The sequence below is a fragment of the Xenopus laevis genome, chromosome 3L (assembly GCF_017654675.1).
Source record: "Xenopus laevis strain J_2021 chromosome 3L, Xenopus_laevis_v10.1, whole genome shotgun sequence".
NCBI classification, from domain to species: domain Eukaryota; kingdom Metazoa; phylum Chordata; class Amphibia; order Anura; family Pipidae; genus Xenopus; species Xenopus laevis.
In genome coordinates, this window is record NC_054375.1 from 67,471,656 (window position 1) to 67,494,802 (window position 23,147).

The window sequence follows — 23,147 nt, forward strand, 5'->3', positions numbered from 1 at the left end:
GTATTCTTGTTATTTGAACAGAACCAATGACAATGACAGTTAACTGAGTCACTGTTCTTATTTAATTTCTCTAGCCTGTGATTAAGTGGGAGTCACTGCTACTCTTTTAGTCTAAACTTAAATGCCAAATCTTTAACAGGCAGGAAAAAATTTCTGTATGGATTTTTTTTTTGTTTGAGCAATACAAATGCTGTTAGAAATACAGTAAATTCCAGGGGGTGCTCAATACAACAGGTGATGTGTTGTATGAAGGAAACACAAATCAAATAAACTATTTTGAAAGGTGTCACCCTGATTACTTTGCAGAGATTTACAGGATAGAAAACAAAATTTGCTTTGCACTAACATTCTTTCATCAGGTATACTTGAATGGACAAAGGGAGCCAGATGACAAAACACCGAGGCCTTTTTATCAAAAATGGGTAGTTTTAAAGGTTTTTTTTCACATGAGGTTATGTGACATTGTGTGCATTTCATGAGATTATTCTCTAGTGTACTGTATCATAAGTATGATCTGGGAAAGGATTAAACACATTTCTGTAAATTCATTGTTTTCTTCCTACTTTCCTACTGCAAAGTCTTTTAGTAAATGATTGCTTCGGGTCTACAGTTGGTCAGATATTGTATTTAAGGGTCAAGATTTTGTCAGAGTGTAAACCATGAAGTGTCATATACATCTATAAAATTGTAGTTTGCTGGAAGAAGATGCCTTAATTAAATACAATTCAATCTTTCTTTACCACAAAGCCCTAAAATGTCCAGGGGAGGGATGTGATTATAGAAACTGGTTCTATTCAGTAGCGTACCCGCACGCATGTAATACTGCCTAGACAGTAAGTTTTACTTATTTCATTTAAAGCAGGTTGACCTTTACAGACACTCACAGTTACTATTATAAAAGGGAATTGCAGTTTCAACCTCTGGAGAATACTTCTGGAAAATCAGTCTGAATTTAATTAAAATGCACAAGTCACTAACAATTCTTTAAAGTAAATGAAAGACCTAAACTACTACAACTTGTTCCTAAGATATGATCTAACAGATGTGCAGTATAACTAAACATAGAGTCTTTCTTTCAGAAATATATTGGATCATTTTACAAAACTATGCCCTTATTACAAGTGCCAGACAATACTACTTTTCCAATCATAAAAATAACAGTACGATGGAATAGAGATAGCTGTTCTTCTATAACACTGCTAAAAGTGGTGGCAGCAATTTGATGAGAACCACCTATCAAAATACTGACTCATACAACAATAATTAAACATAAAAATGTATGTATAACTTTATAAAGCACCACTTGGATACACTGCACTGTTCAATGTTACGATATAGAAAAGTGCACATAGGGAAGACAAGATTATCCAAATTATAGTAAATAGATAGATAGTAAATATATATATATATATATATATACAGAGATTACATCCCAATTATATTCAATTAAATGATTCTGCTCAGTCTAACTGATGTAGTAAGTACCAACAAATATTTGGTGGGGACCAGAAATAAAAAAAAGTATACTTCATTACAGTTCCACATTGTAATATGAATATACTGTGTTTCTTGGCTCCTATTTGGTTCTTCTTGGCCATCTCTCTGCTTCCTGCATCTGTACAAAAAAATCCAGCTGTGGGTTGCATGGCCATCTTGGATTTATTTCTTGAGATGCAGGAAGCAACGAGAGAGCCCAGCAGAGTTAGGAAAGAACTTTGGTGTTAGTATTCTGCTTGTGCAAGTGTAGGTGAGGTAATGCTTTCAATCTATCCATTTCTGCATTGATCTCACTGGCATGTCTGGAATATATGGAGTGCTCATTGACTATTGTTCAGTGATCTTCCTGGCTTGTCTGGGGTTAATGGAGTGTTTAATGACCATGTATACAGCGATCTTACTAATATGCTAATTATCCATTTTCAGTAGTAGTTATATTAGCAAGTCTGCTAGTGATTATACTATATCAAAACAGGGGGGTTGTGGGAGCACTCTAAAGGCTTTAAAGTATATTTATATATATATATATATATATATATATATATATATAAGTATAATAAATGCTATTGCATATGTACCCAAATAGGGGTTATTTTGTTACAAAGTTATGATCATAAAATTGATAAGCCACCATACCACGTCAAGGTAAACCCCGAATGGCGGTCCCTAACTTGTTTTATTTTATATGTGCATTCTAGAATTACCTGTAATCAATGTCCATTGAACGCTGTTTTTTCACTGAGGGCTAAATCCTCCCCAGCCAGCAATCAGGCTTTTAAAGGAGAGATATTCCCAAAACAAACGCCCAATTTTAAAAGCTAGTGATTATACTGGCACATCTTGGGTTAATGTTCCCTTTAATCATTTTATGTAGTGATTATAGTGGCATGTCTGGGGTTAGAAGTTATGCATTATATATAGTGATTATACTGCCATGTCTGGGGTTAGAAGTTATGCATTATATATAGTGATTATACTGGCATGTCTGGGGTTATTATCCAATAGTAATTAGTAATAGTAATTATCCAAAGTCTCAATTACAAAAACATAAACTAAAATAGTGAAAAGAGTGAAAGAAGCATATCTTTGGCCTATCATAATGCAACTTTTTTTTAAAGTTCTTTTTTTGTTCCCTTAGTACTTGCTGATGGTGTATGGTTCTGCAGCCTATGTACCTAAAGCTCTAAGGGCTCAATCAGGAAAGGAAATGTGTGCAAAGCACAAACTACTTTAAAATACAGTTCTCAAAAGTGCATGTGCCTAAACTATGCTCCTTGCAATCACACGTAAGGCATCACTTCAGTATGAATTGATGGTCAGGCATGATGCACAGTACGGTCCATAGATAAGACAGAGCTCAAGTATTACCACCTGCCTTGGGGGAGGTGATATTTCCAAGGGTCCTTTTGCATGTTGTACCGACAGTACATACACAATTGGCTTGCACTTATTACTGAACAATTTATTTCTGAAACAGAATGGAAGTGATAACACAATAACAATCACTGGGTAGCTACAACAAACTGATATACTCAAATTAATCAACATGGATGCTAATTGGCACCTGCTTTGGTAAATAATACACACAGTTGCTGCTTTTTGCCAAGATTTGTGCTGATCATTTTCACTTTGCACTGCTTTTGTAAATTAGTCCTTAGATTTCTTAGGAATAGAGAGAATGTTTCACCATGAATTTGCATCTGTTTTCTCTCATGATATCTATTGTTCTGTTTGCTTAGAGGAATATAGTTTTTGGTAATGATGTGGCTGCTATAAGGCAAAGTATCACCTAGTGAGACATTCAGATATTCCTTTATTGCACAATAGATCTCTTTTTGGATGGCCATTAATGCTCAGCAAAAAGGCATTCAGCTGAGCAATTTCAAAAACATAGACAAAGAAACCCAAGTTACAAAACAGAAAAACAACAGTACATTATTCCAAAGTACCTCAATGATTAACAAATACTAGAGACATGAATCATTTCCCTTTAACTATACAAATAAAAGCTGATCTCAACAGAACTGTTCCGACAAAGCCCACTGCATCTCATATGCCAGCACTCTTCACTAATCTTGAGGGGGAACATGTGTGAGTGAGAGTATCTGTAAGAGCTGACGAGTGGGAAAAAATATTATTTTTAAAAGCTGGTATTGTAGGAGAAAAGTGCCTGCCAATAAGAGATTATTGCTATGTTCACAAAGCTATTGTCTCACTGGGTGCACTAAAACGACATGAGCGGAGCAAAGTGCTGATAATTTTCTCACATACATTCCAAAGTAATTACTTAGTGAGACATCCCGCTAATGGCAGTATTGATGCCTCACCTGCAAGATATTTTAATTACAGAAAGCATGTGGGGATATCAGTACATGAAAAATGAGTCTTAATTATGTGGGAATGCTCATTTCATATAAATCCCATGTGCATAATGGGAAATATAGTCTTTATATAGTAAATATACTCCTCACATAACATGAATGCATTGCTTTCCAAATCAATATTGTTTAAATTACAGAACAATAGAAGCAATGTCATACCAAGTGATAGAATAGACCAGCAGTCAGATCTCTCTGTCATAAAGTGCTCCAGTGTACGGTATCTCTGACTCAAGGAGGAGGTAGGAAAGGTAGGAAATGGTGAGGCCAGATGTCTGGTTGCAATGTATTAGGGAAGATTGTGTGTGACAAGTATCACTGAGGAAGCTGTTCTGTTCAACGAAGAGCCGTGTAACAGCGTAGGCAAAAAGGCAGTGACTGGACACCACCTTACAGACCAGTAGTCACAATTAATATTGTGATTGCCTCTAACAATTACTGTATGACAATGTAGAGAGTAATTCTAGAAATGAGTTGGTTCAGAAGTGACTATTGCAGCTGACACATATGTACAGTATGCGTTTGGCCACATTTTCTCACTATGAGCAAAGTTCAACTATTATAAAAGTTAATTTTCATTATCTCTTAATATAACACTTACTCTAAATAATATTTAGCAATTGTACCCAACAGAATGTTGCTGGGTTCAGTCCACAATCAAGTATTAAGCAGTGGTGGAACTATAGACGAAGCAGACCTTATGGTTGCAAGGGCGGGGGCAGGGAACAGGGGGGCCCAGACTGCAGGGTCAGCTTTCTCTATAGAGTTCAAATCCCCCTCCCGCTTCTTCTTTTAATTGAGCACATGTGTATGCGACGGGGAAGGGGCATTGCAAACAGGTCAACCTTTGTGGGTGAAAACAGGTATGTTTTCTGGCCGGAGGTACGGGGCGGTGCTTTCTTGTTACGACTCTGGTAATAACTATAATATATCCATATTTGTGCGTACTGACTGCAAGAACTGTCCTAAACACTGTGCAACAGTAAACATTCACATTTAAATGTCTACATTTTTTGAATTCATCTCTTTCCTAGGATTATTTGACAACTCATAAATATGGCAATGCTGCACGAAATGATCTGTGGAACACACTTTCCAAGGTATTTATATGGCATTTCATATCATATCATTACTGACTGTTATGTTTAGAGCAGACAGATCAAGCTTTCGGTGTTCACTTGCTTTGACAATGTGTAAATATCGTTATATATTTGTTAATGAGCCCTGATAATGACAGTTGCAGAGTTGCAGAGTTGCACTGCACCTTCAGTTACTAGCATACCATCTAAGACTTCTCCATCTGTAGCTCACAATTAATATTACCAATATTAAGACGAAATTATATTGTGAATGATTTTGCAAACAAAGCATTATTTGACTTCCCAATAATTCTGCTAATCTCTGTAAATCTAGTTGTAGTGTGTAATGCCTGAAATGAGCAGTATGAGCTATATGGCAGTTCCTATGCAAAAGAACAAAAGTCCTAGTAAGTTGTTATTCTTAACTTCATAGAACACTGTGTGTTGTTGCTTATTTTAAGGTTCTGAAAAATGAAGGTAAATTACTGAACATCAGGGAGGTAATGGATCAATGGACACTTCAGATGGGCTATCCTGTAATAACAATCCTAAGAAATGAAACAACAGATGATATCATAACAATTACTCAAGAGCACTTCTTATACAATATAGATAAACGGATTAGAGACACCGAGCTCAGAAATAAAAGGTACATTACAATTTATTTTCAGTTTTAATGTTCCCTTGTGAAAGTATATTTTTTTACTATACTTTTTACTATTGTTAAATGCAACTTATACCTCCTTCCTCCTCCTTAACTGCAAATGGGCAGAGGAATGACTGCATCATTCATAGGGAGCAGGTCTTTGTTGGAGGGGCCCACCAAGTGCCCCAGTGCCCCCCCAGGCCCAGTCCAACCCTGGTTAAATGAGTGTGTCTTGTTCATTATCAGACAAAATTGTCAGTGTTTTGTGATCTGTAAATAAGGCTGATGGTTGAAAAACAAAAAACACCAAGTCACTCTGATATGCCCCTTGGTAATTAAGCACACTTGCATATTTTTGGGCCAACTCATTTAATATTTTTCTGCCAGTGTTTTTCCACAGGTAGTGAACACCAGGGGGCAAATCCACTAAAGTGCAAATTTTCGTTTCGGAAGGCTTCATCACACTGAGCACCACTTTGTCAGATGTTCACTCTCAGCACATACACTAATTCATCAAAATGCAAAGTTACGACTCGGCAGCCGAATGCTAGTTTCGCAAATTCTCCAGCGCAAGCATATCATAGCGATCTTTTGCTAACGTTCATTTCTGCCTAGCGAAACTTCATACCCTTATGCTTAGGTCCATTTGAATAGGGCAGGTACATATAGGTCATATATGTCTTTATAATACATGTCATTTCTGTCACATGACTCACTAAAATGTGTGTATTATAATATAAATGTAAAATGTAATGTAAAATATGAGGATATTAGAAGTTACCTTGGAGTTCCATGACCTGTATAAAAACACTCGGCCTTCAGCCTCGTGTTTTTATATGGTCATGAAACTCCTCGGTAACTTATAATATCCTTATATTTTACAAGAGGGGGTACTTTATTCACTATATTAGTTATGTTGCTGCAAATGCTTGAAGTGGCCACTTATTATAAAAATGTCCAAGGAACCAAAATAAAGACAAAAGAGATCCTCAAATGTCCTAGAAAATAGTCCACCCTTAAAAAATGTGTCATGCCCCTCAGATGGTTAAAAAAAATATTAAAACAAACATTTTTAGCAGTTATAACTTTTAAAGTCTATCCAACTTTAAAATATGAAAAAAACCGCCAGCTTTTTTTTTTATTTTTATAACTTTTCTGCATACAGGATATGATGTCACTGACATAAGATTGAGTAGAAAGTAGCTTCATCTTATCAGTTCACCAGAGGGAAGGAAACTCAGGCGAAAGGGATAACAAAATTTGCACTTTAGTGAATTTGCAGAGTAGGATAATTTTCCTGAGCGAAAATGCACCTGGCGAAGAGTGTGAAACTTCCCTAGTGATGCTCTCTTTTGGTAGTGGATTGTCCTCTATGCCTGTTAGTGAATTAGCGATGTCCCTGCAGATGGTATTTCTGGCCAATTTTCACTAGCGACAGCCACTTCGCCCTTTAGTAAATTTACCCCCTTGTTTGATAGCTTAAGGGCTTATGAGAGATCATAATAGTAAATAACTTTAGGATTATTTCCATGCTGTTTACTAAGGTATAATCACAGAACCTTCTGTTATGTCAGATTAATAGAGGTTGTGGTATGTTTGTGTATGAATTATTGCGTTCACATAATATGACTTTCCTCAGGGACAAACAACCTATTTCTGCTTGTGAGCCAAAGCCTATTTATATAAAGTAGTAGAAAATGGCTCCACAAAATTGCTGTTGTTACTGCCTCTTCTACTGTGCAAAATGTGTTACATACATATAATATGATACCTGAATAATTGCTGGATGACAAGATGCTAATTAGTAGTTCACATATGTAAATACATTGTAACATAGGTATTAAGTTTGAAAATAGATCCCACACTTTTAGTATTTTATTCACAGAATACCCTCATAGCTTCTAGCTAATCCAGTGGAAGCAAAAAAGCCCTTCTCTAACTGTCACCAGTTAATCTCAGAAGCAGCATAGTCTTTTGAAGAGGCAATCGTGCCACGGTGCTTATACTGCCATCATCTCCCCTCCATATTGGTATGCTGCTATTAGCATCCATTCTTCAGCACCTGTGGATATACTACATTGAGCTAATGCAAGAAAACAAAAGTGAGGTATGGCAGTACAGCATTTGTAAGGAATGGTGTCCCATTTTTGAGAGTTAAGGCACAACTCACACAGAACTAATTTTACAAGAATAAAGTGTACACTCACATACACAATATATATATATATATATATATTCAATAGAGGAGTCGGCACTCACGTCACAAAGTTCACGGATGCCTGGGTGCAGTGTCCAAAATAAGATTCAATATTGTACAAAACAGATCGGCACTCTCAGGACTTAGGAAAAATTAAGAAACTTTTTATTCACATAGGAGACTGACGTTTCAACCTCTTCAGATTCTCAAAGTACAGGGTTTACAGAAATGCTTTACATACACAGAAGTGGCGGGAACATTAGTCAGATTGAAAAAGACGTGTCAGCATGATCATCAGTATACGTCACATGATTAGCCTGCACCTATTTAAAACAATACACTCATTCGGTGTATAACAATTACATAACACACCAACATTTAAATTAAACCTCTCCTACACTTTATACTGTTAAAATGGTTAAAAACAATACTAAGTAACATTCTGCTGCCCTCTATGGTCATTTCCTACTTAGTTTAGCTGTTCATTTAAATGTTTTATGTTACAAATAGTATCCAATAAGAGATAAGACTGATAAGATAAGATAAATATATATTTATTGTGAGCTTCCGGTTGCGAAACCCTAGGCCCTGGCACAGATTTCAGCACAGAAACGGAGACTGACCACCTTAAAGAGATTAAATTGCTGCTTTGCTGGCTTTTATTTTCAAATAAACACAATTCTTCAGCCTACTGGCTTCACATGGGGGAAATCACATAACATAAACAGTCCGCTTCACACCCTCACTGGTGTTCTCTTTTCTTACGTTAGCGTTTAGCACTCACTGGCTTTCAGAGGACCAAAAATCCCAGAATCCTCTCTGGGCACACTTGAGATACTCTTGTCTCCTGGGAACGGTTTCTCTTGTCCTCTCTCCAGACTATTGGGGCTCTCTCCAACTCAGGGGAATCACACTTTTGTTCCAAGTTGCTCACAAGCACTCCTTTCCATGACCCCTCACCCTCCCTCACTCCAGGAGGTCTCTATGGGGAAGCAGCAGCCTCTGTCTTTATCTTGGCAGCTTCAAAACCCTTACATGGTCTCTCCAGGGACCCATAATCCATTTTTTACTAAACTGGCTCACCACTTAACAGCTTAACTAGCTGCAGCAATACACATTTGCCTGGAGTTTCTTATTTCACAAGCCTAATGCTGTTGAAATACACATGATATTATGCACTTTTGACACACATATGTGTATATATATATATATATATATATATATATATATATATATATATATATATATATATATATATATATATATATGTATATAAATTATATGGTAGTTAAGGTGAGAATCTTGCCTCAGGTGACAGCTGTCTGCAGATTACTGGGGGGCATTAAGAAGCCTCCATATAAGAAAAAAAAAGCAGGAATGTCGACTCTGCGCTTTTGCAGTATCGATTCTGCCCCCCTTGACCAAATCCAAAAGCTAAGTGAGGGGCAAACTGGAAAAGATGCATCAGGGTGGCCAGGGTCAGGGGCACAGAATTGCCCTTGATAGTTCTTTAAATGATAAAGCAATAGCTTAACCTTGATTTACTTTTACAATAAAATCTTTCAATATTGAAATCTACTCATGAAGATAAATACCTTAGACATTTGAGAATGGTCATTTATCAATCAAAGCTCTAAGTTTAGGAAAATGATACTGCTTTTGTGCCATTTACAACTTTGTGCCATTAAAGGAGAAGGAAAGGTTAAAACTAAGTAAGCTTTATCAGAAAGGTCCATCTAAATATACCAGTAAACCCCCAAAATAATGTTACTCTGAGTCCCCTGTCAAAAGAAATACTGCATTTCTTTCCTTCTATTGTGTACACATGGGCTTCTGTATCAGACTTCCTGCCTTCAGCTTAAACCTAATTGCCCTGGGCAAGAGCATGCTCAGTTTGTTCCTCTCCCCCACCCCCCTCCCTTCTCTACTGTAATCTGAGCCCAGAGCAGGGAGAGACTCAGGCAGGAAGTGATGTCACACCACATTAATACTGCAGCTCCTATTCTAAACAAACAGAGAGTTTCTAGAGCTTTTTACTCAGGTATGGTAAAACATTCTACAGAATAAATATAGCATTCTAGCTTGCACTATTGCAGCTAATCTATTGGCAATAAAATGCCCCCGTAGCTTTCCTTCTCCTTTAAGTGCAATATGCTATCATGTCCTGCCTTAGGCATTGTACCAATGTTTAATTTCCTTTCTTTTAAATTAATTCAAGCAGTACTTCTGCTTGATTTCACATGATTTCTGAAAACTTTATAAGGAACCTTTTTATTAAAATGGCATCTTTTGGATTATTTCATTTTTCAAATCTATTATTTCAGTTTGCCTTGTGCAAGTTGAAGCTTGCTCATTTTAAAGCCGTGAGTGACTACATTTAAACATCTTGTCACTAAGCAGGATTTCTGACTTGTTTATCTTTCTTCCTTGCTCAGTGAGAGTAATCACTTCAATTCCCATGTTTTTACTCAATTTTCTTTGTATTGCAGCTCGCTTTGGCAGATTCCATTAACGATTGCAGTAGGAAATACAAGTCACATTTCTCCCCAGGCAATTATATGGGTGTCTAACAAATCAGGTGAGAATGTGCTGGCAGGTCTTGAAATGCAAAAATCCCACTGCTGAATATGAAATACAATATCATAAAGGTTAACATGAATTTCTTAAAGAGTCTTGTTATAATTTTAGTTCACTTAAGAACCTGTTGCCAAAGATTGATTTTTTTTCACAACGTCTTATAATACACTTAAGCAATTTCAGGTTTCATTACTTTCTTTTCTCTAATGTTTATATACTTTTTATTTTATACTAAGCTTATTGTTACTTTCATATGTGTATATTTACATCTCTTTTCATGTATGCAAAATGTAATTAGAGTGCACAATTTACAGCAAGCATGTTTGCATGCATGCTTGTTACCGTAAATCAGGCATTCACATTTCACTGGAAAGGACTGGCAGACTATAAGTTTCTCTGTTTCTAGTGTTTCTTTGACTTGTGGAATGTGCTATCACTCAAAGGTCTGCTCCACTAGCTGTATAACCATTAGGTCATATCGTTTTTTTGTGCTATGGGGACTCTTTGGCCCTCAAACCACTCTTTAGCTTTAGAGCCTAAGGTTTTGGCTAGCAAAAAAATAAGCCTTTGTTTGCCTTCTTAATTCTTAAAGGGATTCTGTCATGAGAAAAAATGCATGAGTTAATAGTGGCGGACTTCTGCACTGAAATTAGTTTTTCAAAAGAGCAAACAGATCTTTTTACTATTTGATTTTGAGAGCTGACATAGAGCTAGACATGTTGTCCGTTTCCAAGGTTGTGACTTGTGTTCTGATAAATTTAGTCACTCTTTACTGCTGCACTGCAAGTTGTTAGGCTGGTACAAAAGTTTGGTATAGAAAATACAGGATTTCTAGCCTGACCCTTTAAGGCTTTAACTTGCCTTTAAATTAAAAAAAAAGTATTTAGATTTCTGCCATTTCAAACCAAAAGGGGTATATTTATCAAAGAGTGAAGTTAGAGATCACCACAGTCCTCTAGAGTGAAATTCCGCCACTCTCCATTCATTCCTATGGGATTTTTAAAAGAGTATCAATGGGTGAAAGTAAAAGTTCACACTTTGATAAATATGCCTTTCAAAATCCCATTAAAATGAATGTAGAGTTGTGGAATTTCATTCTTGCAGACAATCGCGATCACTAACTTCACCCTTTGATAAATATACACCTAAGATGGTTGCCTTTCCACAAATCTGGGCTTGATAACACTCAGTTGAGAGGAAGACAGCCCCAGAAGGTTTGTGTTCAGGAGGTGATTTCTGACCTTGTTACTACCCCTTAATCTTCAGCTTCCACAGTCACTTCATCCTCATCTAGAAGGAACTTATTCAGCTCAGAGCTACTCATCTCAACTCAACAAAGGAATGTTTTGAAGATCTGCTGACTTTTGTATGTACTGTGTATAAGGGGACATTTTGTCAAGGTTTGTTCTAACAACTCAACCAGCAGCAAAAACTTCAATGCCTAAGCCTGAATGAGATGTCTCTCCTGGGCCAAGTTTCTTTCTTTTTTGTTAAGATGATTTTTTCCATCTACACAGTTTTCCCCATACTATTGTTTTGAAATTGAACTTTCACTCTGTCTACCATCCTTAGAGTAATAGTGTAACTGAAAGAAATACTTTTGGAGCAATAGTTTTACTGTTTCATCATTCAGAAGAGGATCCGGTTGATTTGCTCATAACTAGTTATGAGCAAATCTGTCCTGTTTTGTTACTGAATAAAATTGCAAAACACATTACAGTCAATGGGCATTTTTTCATGATGACATACAACTTTATTATTGCTGCAACTTTTTCAGAGCACAAAACATTGGAGTCTGTAGGAGTTTTTGGGGGTTTGCAAGAAACCTGGCATTATTCTTCTTTTCACTGTGATAATAAAATTAAGAACCTTCCATCTGTTCTCATCAAGGTTGTTGTTCCTGCTGCTGAATCACTAGTCTAAAATTTTAAGGAAATCTGTTTTTTGTGTCCATATCTGTCAAGGTCTTTTGCCATTCAGAAAATTGCTTACAGACACTGTTGTCTTGGTCCAATATTTCAAGGTGAGAAGTTTTTGTGGCTTTTCATAAAAATATGAAGCTAAGTTTAGACCTTGATTCATTGGCCCTTTTACCACTTAGGCTATTTTAAGGCCTTTCACTGTAAAAGTAGATCTGCTCCAGGTTTCATTTTTTGGATGAGCATCAGGCGTTGGGGACAGTCGAAAATCCAAACAGAAAGTACAATAATTGATTTATGGCAAGGGGTCTGCTACTGAAGAAAAATATTGGTTGGATGCTAGTGATACTCCATGTTTGGCCATATGTTTTCATAAAAAGTTCATTTGAAAAACCCTAAGACCCCCTGGATTGGGCTCCCTCCCCCCTTGGATTGGGCTCCCTCCCCCCTTGTTCAAGATGGCTTTATATCTTACAATTTCTGCCCATTTATCTATGACTACAATTTTTCCTTTTTTGGTCTGAACTTGTCTAGTCTTTGTAGTAGTTAATTATTATATATTGATGTGTGACAGTATTTTTCTGCCAACAAAACAAATGGGGCTATCAAGCACTGTATGCATTTTGTGCCCTACAGGCACTTGCCTGTAGGGAACGAAACCATAGGGCCCATGGCGATGTGTAAATTTTAAATTCTAAAAATAAATATTGTTTTACTTTATTTTGTTTTGGCCCTGTGGATTCTTTTGAGTGCCGAATAGCCCCATTTGTTTTGTTTGCCTTATTTCGGATTGCCAATGCCTGAAGCTGAAGGGCTGGGGCTGGTGCACCTGGACCACTTGTTACACTCAGTGAGTTATCAACATTGGCACTGTAGCACCTTTTTTCTACTTTCTTTCTTGAGTTTTTTTCTGCCACACATACCCAGGAAGATGCACATAATAAAAAAGGACAAACCAAAGGCATACCTCTTTAGGCTATAAAAGTGTAACTGGCTTATTATTCCTAAGAATCAAATTCTATTCATTTCAGAACATTTAGGTCCTATAAAACAGAGAATACTTATATGCAATATAAGCACAGAATATTGAGAAATGCATTTACTCCATCATTCCTAAATACACTATAATTATATACTAATATATTTGTATTACAATGCTAGTAATAATGTAATGATTTGCTACTCCATTCTCAATGGTATTTTTCTTTTGGCATAGTGAGAATTGTTTATATCTGTGATTTGCTGTATTCAATATTACTACAAACCAGCTAGAGCACAATCTACTTATGCATTAAAATGTAGTACTTGCAAGTTTTGACTGTTCCAGGCAAATGAATATTTATAACACTGAATATACATTTTCTTATTCTAATATAAACATTAAAATATCATAATCTCTGTACATTCATCATGTAAAGAATACACCAAAGTTTACTCTAATTTTCTCTATGTGGAGGTTTTTTTTTTTATATTAGCACCATTTACTTGCTTTATGTTAATAAGTGTTCATAGCTTCTATGTACTTTTAGCTTAGAGCAACATCTTGCATAAATAACAAGCAGAAATATATTGTATTGTCTGTTTACATCACCATTACAATGTTCACCAACACCATTAACAATCATTCCAACTGCACTAGACCAGGCAAAGCGACAGTACCTACAGTTTGTTTGTTTTTGGGTCAATAGGAGGGGCTTATTTTAACCATATTACTACTCCATGCACAAATACATTTAAATGGTCAATATCCTAAAGGCTTTGGGTGCAAGGCAGAATATATTGCATAAGGCAAACCATAATTACAGCATAGCTCTGTTCAAATTAACTGGTTACAAAGAAAATGTTAAAAGGCTGACAGAGTCTCTTGGCAGTATTCAAATAAAATTTATACCATGTGTATACATAGAAGCAGAAATTTGTACTGCATCACTAGTAAAACAGAATTGTCTTATATTCTTTCATATCACTAGTTCCCATCTCAGGAGTACAATTTTCTGACGGAACAGTGGTCTTTCAATGATATCAGATCCCTTTGTCCGAGACAGTCTTGATGCAGATTATCAAATTGTTATTCTTGAGCTAATAAAAAGAGGAAGAAAAAGGCAGCAATCACACATATATTTTGTTTTATTTTTTTTTTACCCATAGCAATATCAGAGACTACCAGAGATCTCATCTCAAATGCCCACAAAATTCTATTTAACTTAGTTCACAAGCCTAAAGGTTTAGCATCTGCATAACTCTAATGATCCAGGATTTCAAAGTGGTCACAGGAGCTCACTATGTTGGGTTTTAAGCAGAAAATGAGATTCATCTGCCATAGAAGCTGATACGCCAGGGCTGATTATTAAATTCTGATGCTGCCGTGTGATAAGAATATGTATTAATTACTAATCAGCCTTGTGTCATGACTTTTATATTTCTATACATATACAGTAAATTGCTAGTTGGTACGTAAGCTTAGGTAACTGACTGCAACCCAGAGAGCATGTGCACCAAAATAGCAAAAAAAGAAAATGGGGAGCTAGTAGGGTTTGCCTCTGGGGAGTTACTGAACACCAAAACATATAGTGCAACAAATCTGTTAAAGGAGAAGGAAAGGTTAAAACTAACTAAGCCTTATCAGAAAGGTCCACCTAAATATACCAGTAAACCCTCAAAGTAGTGCTGCTCTGAGTCCCCTGTCAAAAGAAACACTGCATTTCTTTCCTTCTATTGTGTACTCATGGGCTTCTGTATCAGACTTCCTGCCTTCAGCTTAAACCTCATTGCCCTGGGCAAGAGCATGCTCAGTTTGTTCCTCTCCCCCCCCCCCTCCCTTCTCTACTGTAATCTGAGCACAGAGCAGGGAGAGAATCAGGCAGGAAGTGATGTCACACCACATTAATACTGCAGCTCCTATCCTAAACAAACAGAGAGTTTCAAGAGCTTTTTACTCAGGTATGGTAAAACATTCTACAGAATAAATAAAGCATTCTAGCTTGCACTGTTGCAGCTAATCTATTGACAATAAAATGCCTCTGTAGCTTTCCTTCTCCTTTAAATAATGCTTATTGTTGTGACCACTGGCCTGACTCTCATTTGTAAACCTCTTCTGTCTGCTCTGACTATGATTCGTTGACCAGTTTTTCTTTCTGGCCCCTCAGTACTCTGGCCAATCTCAACAGCTGCGCTTACAGTCTGGTCCTGAGGCAACTCTGTGCTAGGCTGAGGAGTTTTTGGGTCTTTAATTTATCTTCCTGTCCTGTCTGGCTTTTCAGAAGCCATGTTACTGATAAGAACCATTTACCAGTCACAGTGAACGTTGACTGACCTCTACTTCATTGTAATGCAAATAAAGTCTGCTTTTCCATAAAAGGGTGTAGTATTTTATATTTTACCCACTAATCCTAGACTTTGATTAAAAAGGTAATTTTTTAAACGTTACCCTGAAGCATTACGCAAAGAATCCCCCCAACTATGAGCAATTACTGTATTGTAAAAGGATTTTAAAGAGGTCAGTTTGAGAGGCAGATGAGCTATAACACAGTTTATACATTATAAAAATAGTTTTGATGATGTTTGCAGCTTCATTTTTGGTAAGACTTTGTGCAATGTTGAATGTTTAAAGTTAGGGCAAATCTTCTCCACATTCATGTTCTTGTTGAGTGGTTGTTGAATGCTAAAAAGAAGGAAGGATACGTGTCCTTAGACCTCTATCTCTATAGATTACAGGACAACAAACCAATGAAGATTAATTACAATGAACCTTCAGCTGCATTGGCAAAATGTTTTCATGTAAATCAGAAGCTAATTGGCATACATTAAGGAATGATCCAAAGGATTGTATCTGATGCTAAATTATCCATGACCAGATCAATGCAAAATCAATAGAATTTGCATTTGCTTCAACATCACATCATGTCTACTTTTATGTGACACCATACATATAAATACCCAACTCTTGTATTGTTAATACATTAATTTATTATATGCCAGTGATTATATTTTTGTAATTTCAGAAATTCACATCCTACTAACCAGTACCTACATCAACACTAATACAACTAAAATTAGGTAAAATACATGTTCATGCCTAAAGAAAACATTCCTACTAGTGATTTGTTAAGAGGTTTGAAGGCTTTTCAAAATTTTCAATTTGTATAATTTAATGAAGTGAAGAATTTTATTTCTCTTGTAGTAAATATTCATATTTGTGAGCTCCTGCTACATCTGTTTCATGAATAGCTTAAATACCAGCCATAGTGTGAGCTGTACTGTGCCTGATCTAAGAAAACTATAAAGTAATTCCCAATAGAATAAATAATAGGGATGCACTAAATTCTTATTTTTGGGATTTGGCTGAATCCTGAATCTTTCACACATTAGGCAAACCTAAATTAGCAAAATTGCATTCAAATTCTGCATGCAAGTAGTGTCCAACTTCTCTTAGAATTTGGCTAGGCACTTGGGCATTTCATAAAGGGATTGACGGATCCCATTACAGCAAATTAGCATTGCCATTAAAAAAAACACAAGCATGTTCACATGTCAAAAATTTCACATGCAAGCATCATGCAATAATTATTCTGATTTTCTTATGGTTCAGATTTGGTTGGCTAGGCACTCGGAATGTCCCGAATTCGAATCCTGCCCAAAAAGGCTCAAATTTTGGATTTAGTACATCCATAGTCAGCAATAACAACCATTATAATAATGGATGTCATATGTATGACATCATATATGATGTCATAAGTATTACATCATATATGATGTCATGTGTATGACATCATATATGTATATTTTTATACAAGCATCCATAATGGAACCTGTATTAGAGCTTTCCATTTAACTTTCTACATGTAGCTAAGACCCCCATTTTGTTTTTTCCAGCAAGATTGACTCAGCATTTAACCAAACCACCCACTATTATTTTTTAGTGGAGGTACTGTAGCATCATCATCATTTTTTGTTTGGATCACTTAAAAATCTAAGGAATTTTACTTTGATGGAGCACATAATTAAAAATGGCAAATTACTAATGGACACTTATAGATGATATAATTCATAGAAGCTTATTCCTATTATTTTATCATGCTGTAAGAAGGCATTTCACATATTTTATAACTCTTGTTTCACTGCATATTTTTAGCTTCAAACATGCACTTATTCAACCTTATTTGTTTGGTGCCTACTTGCAAAGAAAACGGTTATATGAGTTTCATAAGTATTAATCTACAGTTTAAGCAAGCACAACATATGAAAGATATTATGTCTAATAACAGAGTGTACTTTGGTTTTACAGCTCCTCTGTGAGAATAATTTCAGTCACTTTAGAACCTGTGAAAATACTTTTTACACATCGGGGGGAACATGAAACCAAAGAGACATTTTACAGGTGTATTTCCTTAATACTGAGTTTACAATTACACACAAATAAATTGCAGGAAAATAAGCATATATATAGAATGCTACCTTGGAAATCATCCTGATCATATTCATTTTTGTTTAACATGAAAAAATTTCTACATGTTTTATGATATAGCCACTACTTCAGTTTCTCTGAAAGGAACATCCATTTATTTAAAATGGACTTGATTTAATGTAAAATTCTATTGTTTAATATTTTATCTGTAAACTTCTGTGCTTAAGAAAGTTTGATATTCAACATTTTTATTATAATGTCCATAGTAAAGATGACATATTAAAAACAAAGGTTTTAAAGCATCTAATGATATCACACTGGGCATCTCAGTTTCATAAATGTAAAGCTTAAACATTTCCTGTTCATTTTAAAGTAGTCTCAGAAAATTTAACTATCATATTTTCAATGCATAATGCAGTTATTGTTTTGCATAAGCAGTTGTTTTCAGCGTCATATGACCCTGTAATCCAACCCATTTAAAAAATGGCACTTGTTGATTATAATCATAAACCACATCCCCTTGACTCCAGCCCCGTATACGGATAAATAATGGGTGTTTTTTTTCACCTAATTAGCTTTATAATATTTTCAGCAGAAATACAGTATTAAGAAAATGAGCAATTACAATGAAATGATTTACTCACATGCTGTATTGCACTACTATTTAAAGTAATCAACATTTTCATTCATTTGAAGCATTTTAAGACACAATTTGCTCAATAGTCTTAGGCTGTAATCATGTATTAAATAAAGGTATGTTTTATGTCCCTTATTTAAGCCTAAAAAGCATATATTTTCTTATGGTTGTAGTGAAGAATGCCTGAATTGAGGTGAATGATAAATGTGTTTGAATGATGACTTAGAAGGTATTTTCTTTGCCCTATGTCCACCTATGACATAGGACCCCTGCATGTAAGATTAAAAAGCTTATGTTCTTTGGTTGTTTAGGTCTCGGGTGCAAAGGGTCATGTGCAATCTGCATCTTTCCTATTAAATTAATTTGATTTAGGATCTATTAGAGTATATGGCCACCTTAGACCCCTGTATATAATATTAGAGTATCATGGGAAAATGCCTTTTTCTATTTTTCAGGATTCCAGTGTGACAGATAACTTTCTTGCTCCTCATATTCTAATAGCAATCACATAAAATAAACAATTTTCCTATAATTTGTATAACATTCTGTTGAATGTTGTATTGACCATTTTAGTGCCATAGATTATAGAATCCATGGTGCTGACATTCTGTGTTTGCTGGTTAAAGAAATCCTATGGAAAAACCTGTGTGGTCTGTGGTGGTGGTAACAGTCATTGCTCCTAAAATGGAAAGGATTCATAAAATATTCCCCAATTTTATTTATTTTCTAGTGATTTTGGGATAATTGATAAATGAGCATTTGGCCCATTTTGTTTTCTCATACAAGAGGTTGTGTTTTGCCTCTTTATTGACAGGCCTGAGGCAACATTTCATTCCAGAGAATATGCAGCAGATATATCAAAGTGTGAAATTAGATCTCCCCACAGTGAAACTCCACTACTCTGAACTCTTACTTTCACCTATTTATAAATACAAATCTACAAAAAGGATGAGAAGGGGAAAACATTTTTTACTTCCTTGTTTTGTGACAAAAAGTGAAGCGATTTCCCTCCCCGTCCCTAATTTGCATATGCATTCGGATTCAATTGGCCAGGCAGAAGGATTCAGCCGAATCTGAATCCTGCTGAAAAATGCAAAATCCTGGTCGAATCCCGAAACGAATCCTGGATTTGGTGCATCCCTAATTTGCATATATTGAACGTTTTTAGAATTCCAGAAAAGCTTTATACATGAACGAAGAGTATTTTAACAAGGCCTGTAACTCAGTAAAACAAAATCATTTTTTTTACCCAGAAAATACAAGGAGTAAATGATACAGGAATATTTCCTGACAATTCAAATGTTTTCTCAATTGATAGACAGTGAAAAGAAAGACATTGTTTCCCAAATGTTTGATAAATCAAATAAATAGAGATCATGGAATAATTGTAATTAAACTGTCCACCTTAATTAATTGTAATAATTTCCATAGTTGTAAGGAAATCTCGTTTACAGATTAATAAATATTTTATATTTAAAAGGCCAGTTCACCTTTATATACAGTTTTAAGCATGATGTAGACAATGATATTCTGAGACAGTTTGTTCTACTTTTTTATTTGTATATTTTTTTCTGATTTAGCTTTTTGTTCAGCAGTATGAAATGTCAGCATTTGCATTGGTCCAGTGTACCCCAGCAACTATTCAGTGGTTAAATAAGGATCTGATTAGACAGATAGTGAACCTTCCCGTTAAATATGAAATCAGAGAGCTACAATTGTACAATTGCTGCACAATTGGTTAAAGCAGCCATGTACGTGTGAACCTCCAGTCACACACAGTGCTGAAAATATTAACTTAGGGTGCTTTACTTATTCTGGAGCTGGTAACTTGCACAGGATAAACTAAACATTGACTAAACAGAAGTGCCTCTCTTTTCTGCATAACCATGGTATTATTTTTTGCAAAGAGGTAATGATCCCAAATGTGTAATAAATTTGTGCCAGGCCTTATTGAAGTCCCTGGTTATGGTTTTCTCTACATAATCACAAGCTCCAAAACCCATTGAACATCTTTAGAAAAATTAAAAAAAGGCAAAACATATTGTAATGCCTTAAGACACAATCTGAGATGCTCTAAGTGCTGGAATAGTTTGGCAAAGCTTGTAAAATGAATAGTAGGCAGAGTTAAGTGGTGATTAAAGCTAGTGGTGGGCATACGAAATACCAAGACATTTTGCCTTTCAGTAAATTATTATTATCCTTTATGTATCACTTTACAGAGACTATACACACACACACACACACACACACACTATGTTCAAATGTATCAGAAGCCAATTAACTTTCCTGTATGGTTTTTAGAGTATGGGAAGAAGCCAGATTACCCTCTTAGAAATATTGAGAGAAATAATAACTTATCCAAGCAAGAATAAAAAAATAATGTATGACAACCCCCCTTGAGAAAAGCGATACAGTCTTGAATTACACTTTAATGATTTACCAATTCCTGGAGACTATGCATTGGTACTGTACTTAAAGGAGGGACTTCTGCATTCAATAACATAAAAAATATATTGCATTCCAATGCAAAAAAACTATTAAAAACCCTTAGGGCCTACAGTATTTTGGGATATATTTAAAATTTAAGAAGCAGTGGCGCAGTAAAATATCACTCTTCACGACCCATTTAATATCTTCTTGTTTGCTATTTCTTTAGAATACCACCGAATTCCTTCTTTGGATGAAAGTAATTGGGTACTGGGAAACCTTGATCAAATTGGCTACTTCAGGGTTAACTATGATGTCAGGAACTGGAGATTACTAACTGACCAGTTAATGAGGAACTCTGAGGTACTGTAAGTTCATGTTAAGTCTGCTTTTGCAATAATTTACTTTGATCCAAAACACCCACTTGGCCTTATAAACCTAAATAACTAAATTTGTCTCATAGGTCATTTCTGTCAGCAATCGAGCTGGACTGATTGATGATGCTTTCAATTTGGCAAGGTATGTTTTCTTGCAGATGTCCAACTTAATGTGCACTGTTTGAAATTTGAAGTCACAGAAGGGTTTGCTTCTTTAATGTTTTCAAGTTATCCAAATGTTTTTTACACTTAAAAAATTATGCTTTCATCTATTAATGTTGCCCATACGAAATATTTTCTTTGTTCCTCCTTTTCTTTTTTCTTTTTTTATTGATCATAACAATGTTGTTTTATAGTCCTTTGTTCCGCTTTTCACCCTGCCTCCACACGTTGAAAGATTCTTTGCACAACTGATCAATAACAGCTTTGGGGTATTTCTATGGTGGCAAAGGCTTGATTGATTTACCAGCAGCCTTTTACTGAAAATTTATCATTTTACTCCCTTTATTTTTGCAAATCAACTCGTTAAAAATAGCCATGTTGGCATAATCTATTTTTTCTTGAAAAGCGGCTTCTACTTCATTAGTACATTTTTGTTTTCTCTGCAGTTACACTTCCAAGTAGTTTTAACATTTTAATTATGAATTACAAAATTGAAAACAGCTGTCCTCGAGTTAAGATTAATTTATACAGAATTTTACATACTGTATTTTTGTATTCTTTGCAAGCGTTTTTTTGAGACTGATTTGAAAAAAAGATTTTGTTGTTTTCATTGAGATTGTTTAGAGATATGTTTGCAAAATACTAAAATTAGAAGTCAAATCATGTACTCAAAGACTCAGCGAGATGTTAGGTTTAATGGAAATTTGGTTCTTACATATGACATTACAATTGCCTGTTTAACCATTTTATTAAAAATCATTCTAAAAATCATCTAATAGAATTTGGTCCAGGAATGGTTTGAACCTGTAGCCTGTTTGGTATGCTTTACCATACTTATGTATGTGCAAGTGATTAAGTAAGATCCTGTGCATATCTATATGGTGCCTGTTCATATTCAAAAACTTGTTTCTGGTTTCTAGTCCCATGATGGTGTTTACTGACAACTGTAACATTTCTTTATCAATTTTATCTTTCTACTTGTTGATAATGTACATGTCCAAGCTTTTTTGTTTTTGCATTCTTGCAATGCAGTTTATATTTTGTACTGTGCTTTTATAGTTTTGTAGCCCCTAACATTGGCTCTGAAACTGAAGTTTCTGTTTGAAGTCTTTCTCTAACTCTCCTTGTTACCAACTCTAGTCTTTTTCTGCTTTGAACATTATGAATGGCATCTGCAGAAACTTTTGAAACAAAGCATAAATCACAGACTCTTTTTAAGTTTTGCTTTTTTTTATTGTTGGGTATTTACCATTTGTCACTTGAATTTTCTTGAAAAGTAGCTTGGTAGAAAGATTTCTTTGGAATAAAATGATGTACCCATTGGTTTAAATGGATCATTTTGCTATCAAATTTTGTTGCATCTGAAAAAGATGATAGCTCAGTGATAGACTGCTAAATATTTTTTTTGTCAAGAATGAAGAAAAATTAATCTCAACCTTTTATAAATTGTACCGCTAGTCTGAATCAATTATAAGCACTTTACAAGTCAAAATGTAATTCTAAGCAACTTTGTGGTGAAAATTAGTTAGAAATGTTTAAGTTATTTGTAAATGTAATACCTGTTTGTTCCTTTCCGCATTGCTGGCTCTGATTTTTTAAGCAGTGTAGCAAAACCAGCTCTCCTCTGGCCAGGACTCAAATTCCCAAAGTGCATGTATGTTTTTTCACAACTGACTTCTGTTACATGTTTTGAAGAGTTGGCACTGCAGAAAAATGAAAAGCACAGACAAATACTGCTCAATATTGCAATTACTTTTACACTAAACTAAAATGATTTAAAATCTGTTTATATAAAACCAAAAAATTGGGTTGAGTTCCCTTTTAAAAAATGCATAAAGTGTATCCAA

The 23,147-nt window shown here is 35.3% G+C and overlaps 1 protein-coding gene across 1 annotated transcript in view; it reads left to right on the forward strand.

The window, feature by feature from the left end:
- The window catches only part of trhde.L (thyrotropin releasing hormone degrading enzyme L homeolog), a 313,341-nt gene that overhangs the window by 237,655 nt on the left and 52,539 nt on the right, over window positions 1-23,147 (forward strand). Inside the window, exons 8-12 of the mRNA XM_018241799.2 lie at window positions 4,910-4,975; window positions 5,416-5,603; window positions 10,287-10,375; window positions 20,991-21,124; window positions 21,225-21,280. Coding sequence (XP_018097288.1) covers window positions 4,910-4,975; window positions 5,416-5,603; window positions 10,287-10,375; window positions 20,991-21,124; window positions 21,225-21,280 — 533 coding nt within the window. The remainder of the gene's footprint in view (window positions 1-4,909; window positions 4,976-5,415; window positions 5,604-10,286; window positions 10,376-20,990; window positions 21,125-21,224; window positions 21,281-23,147) is intronic.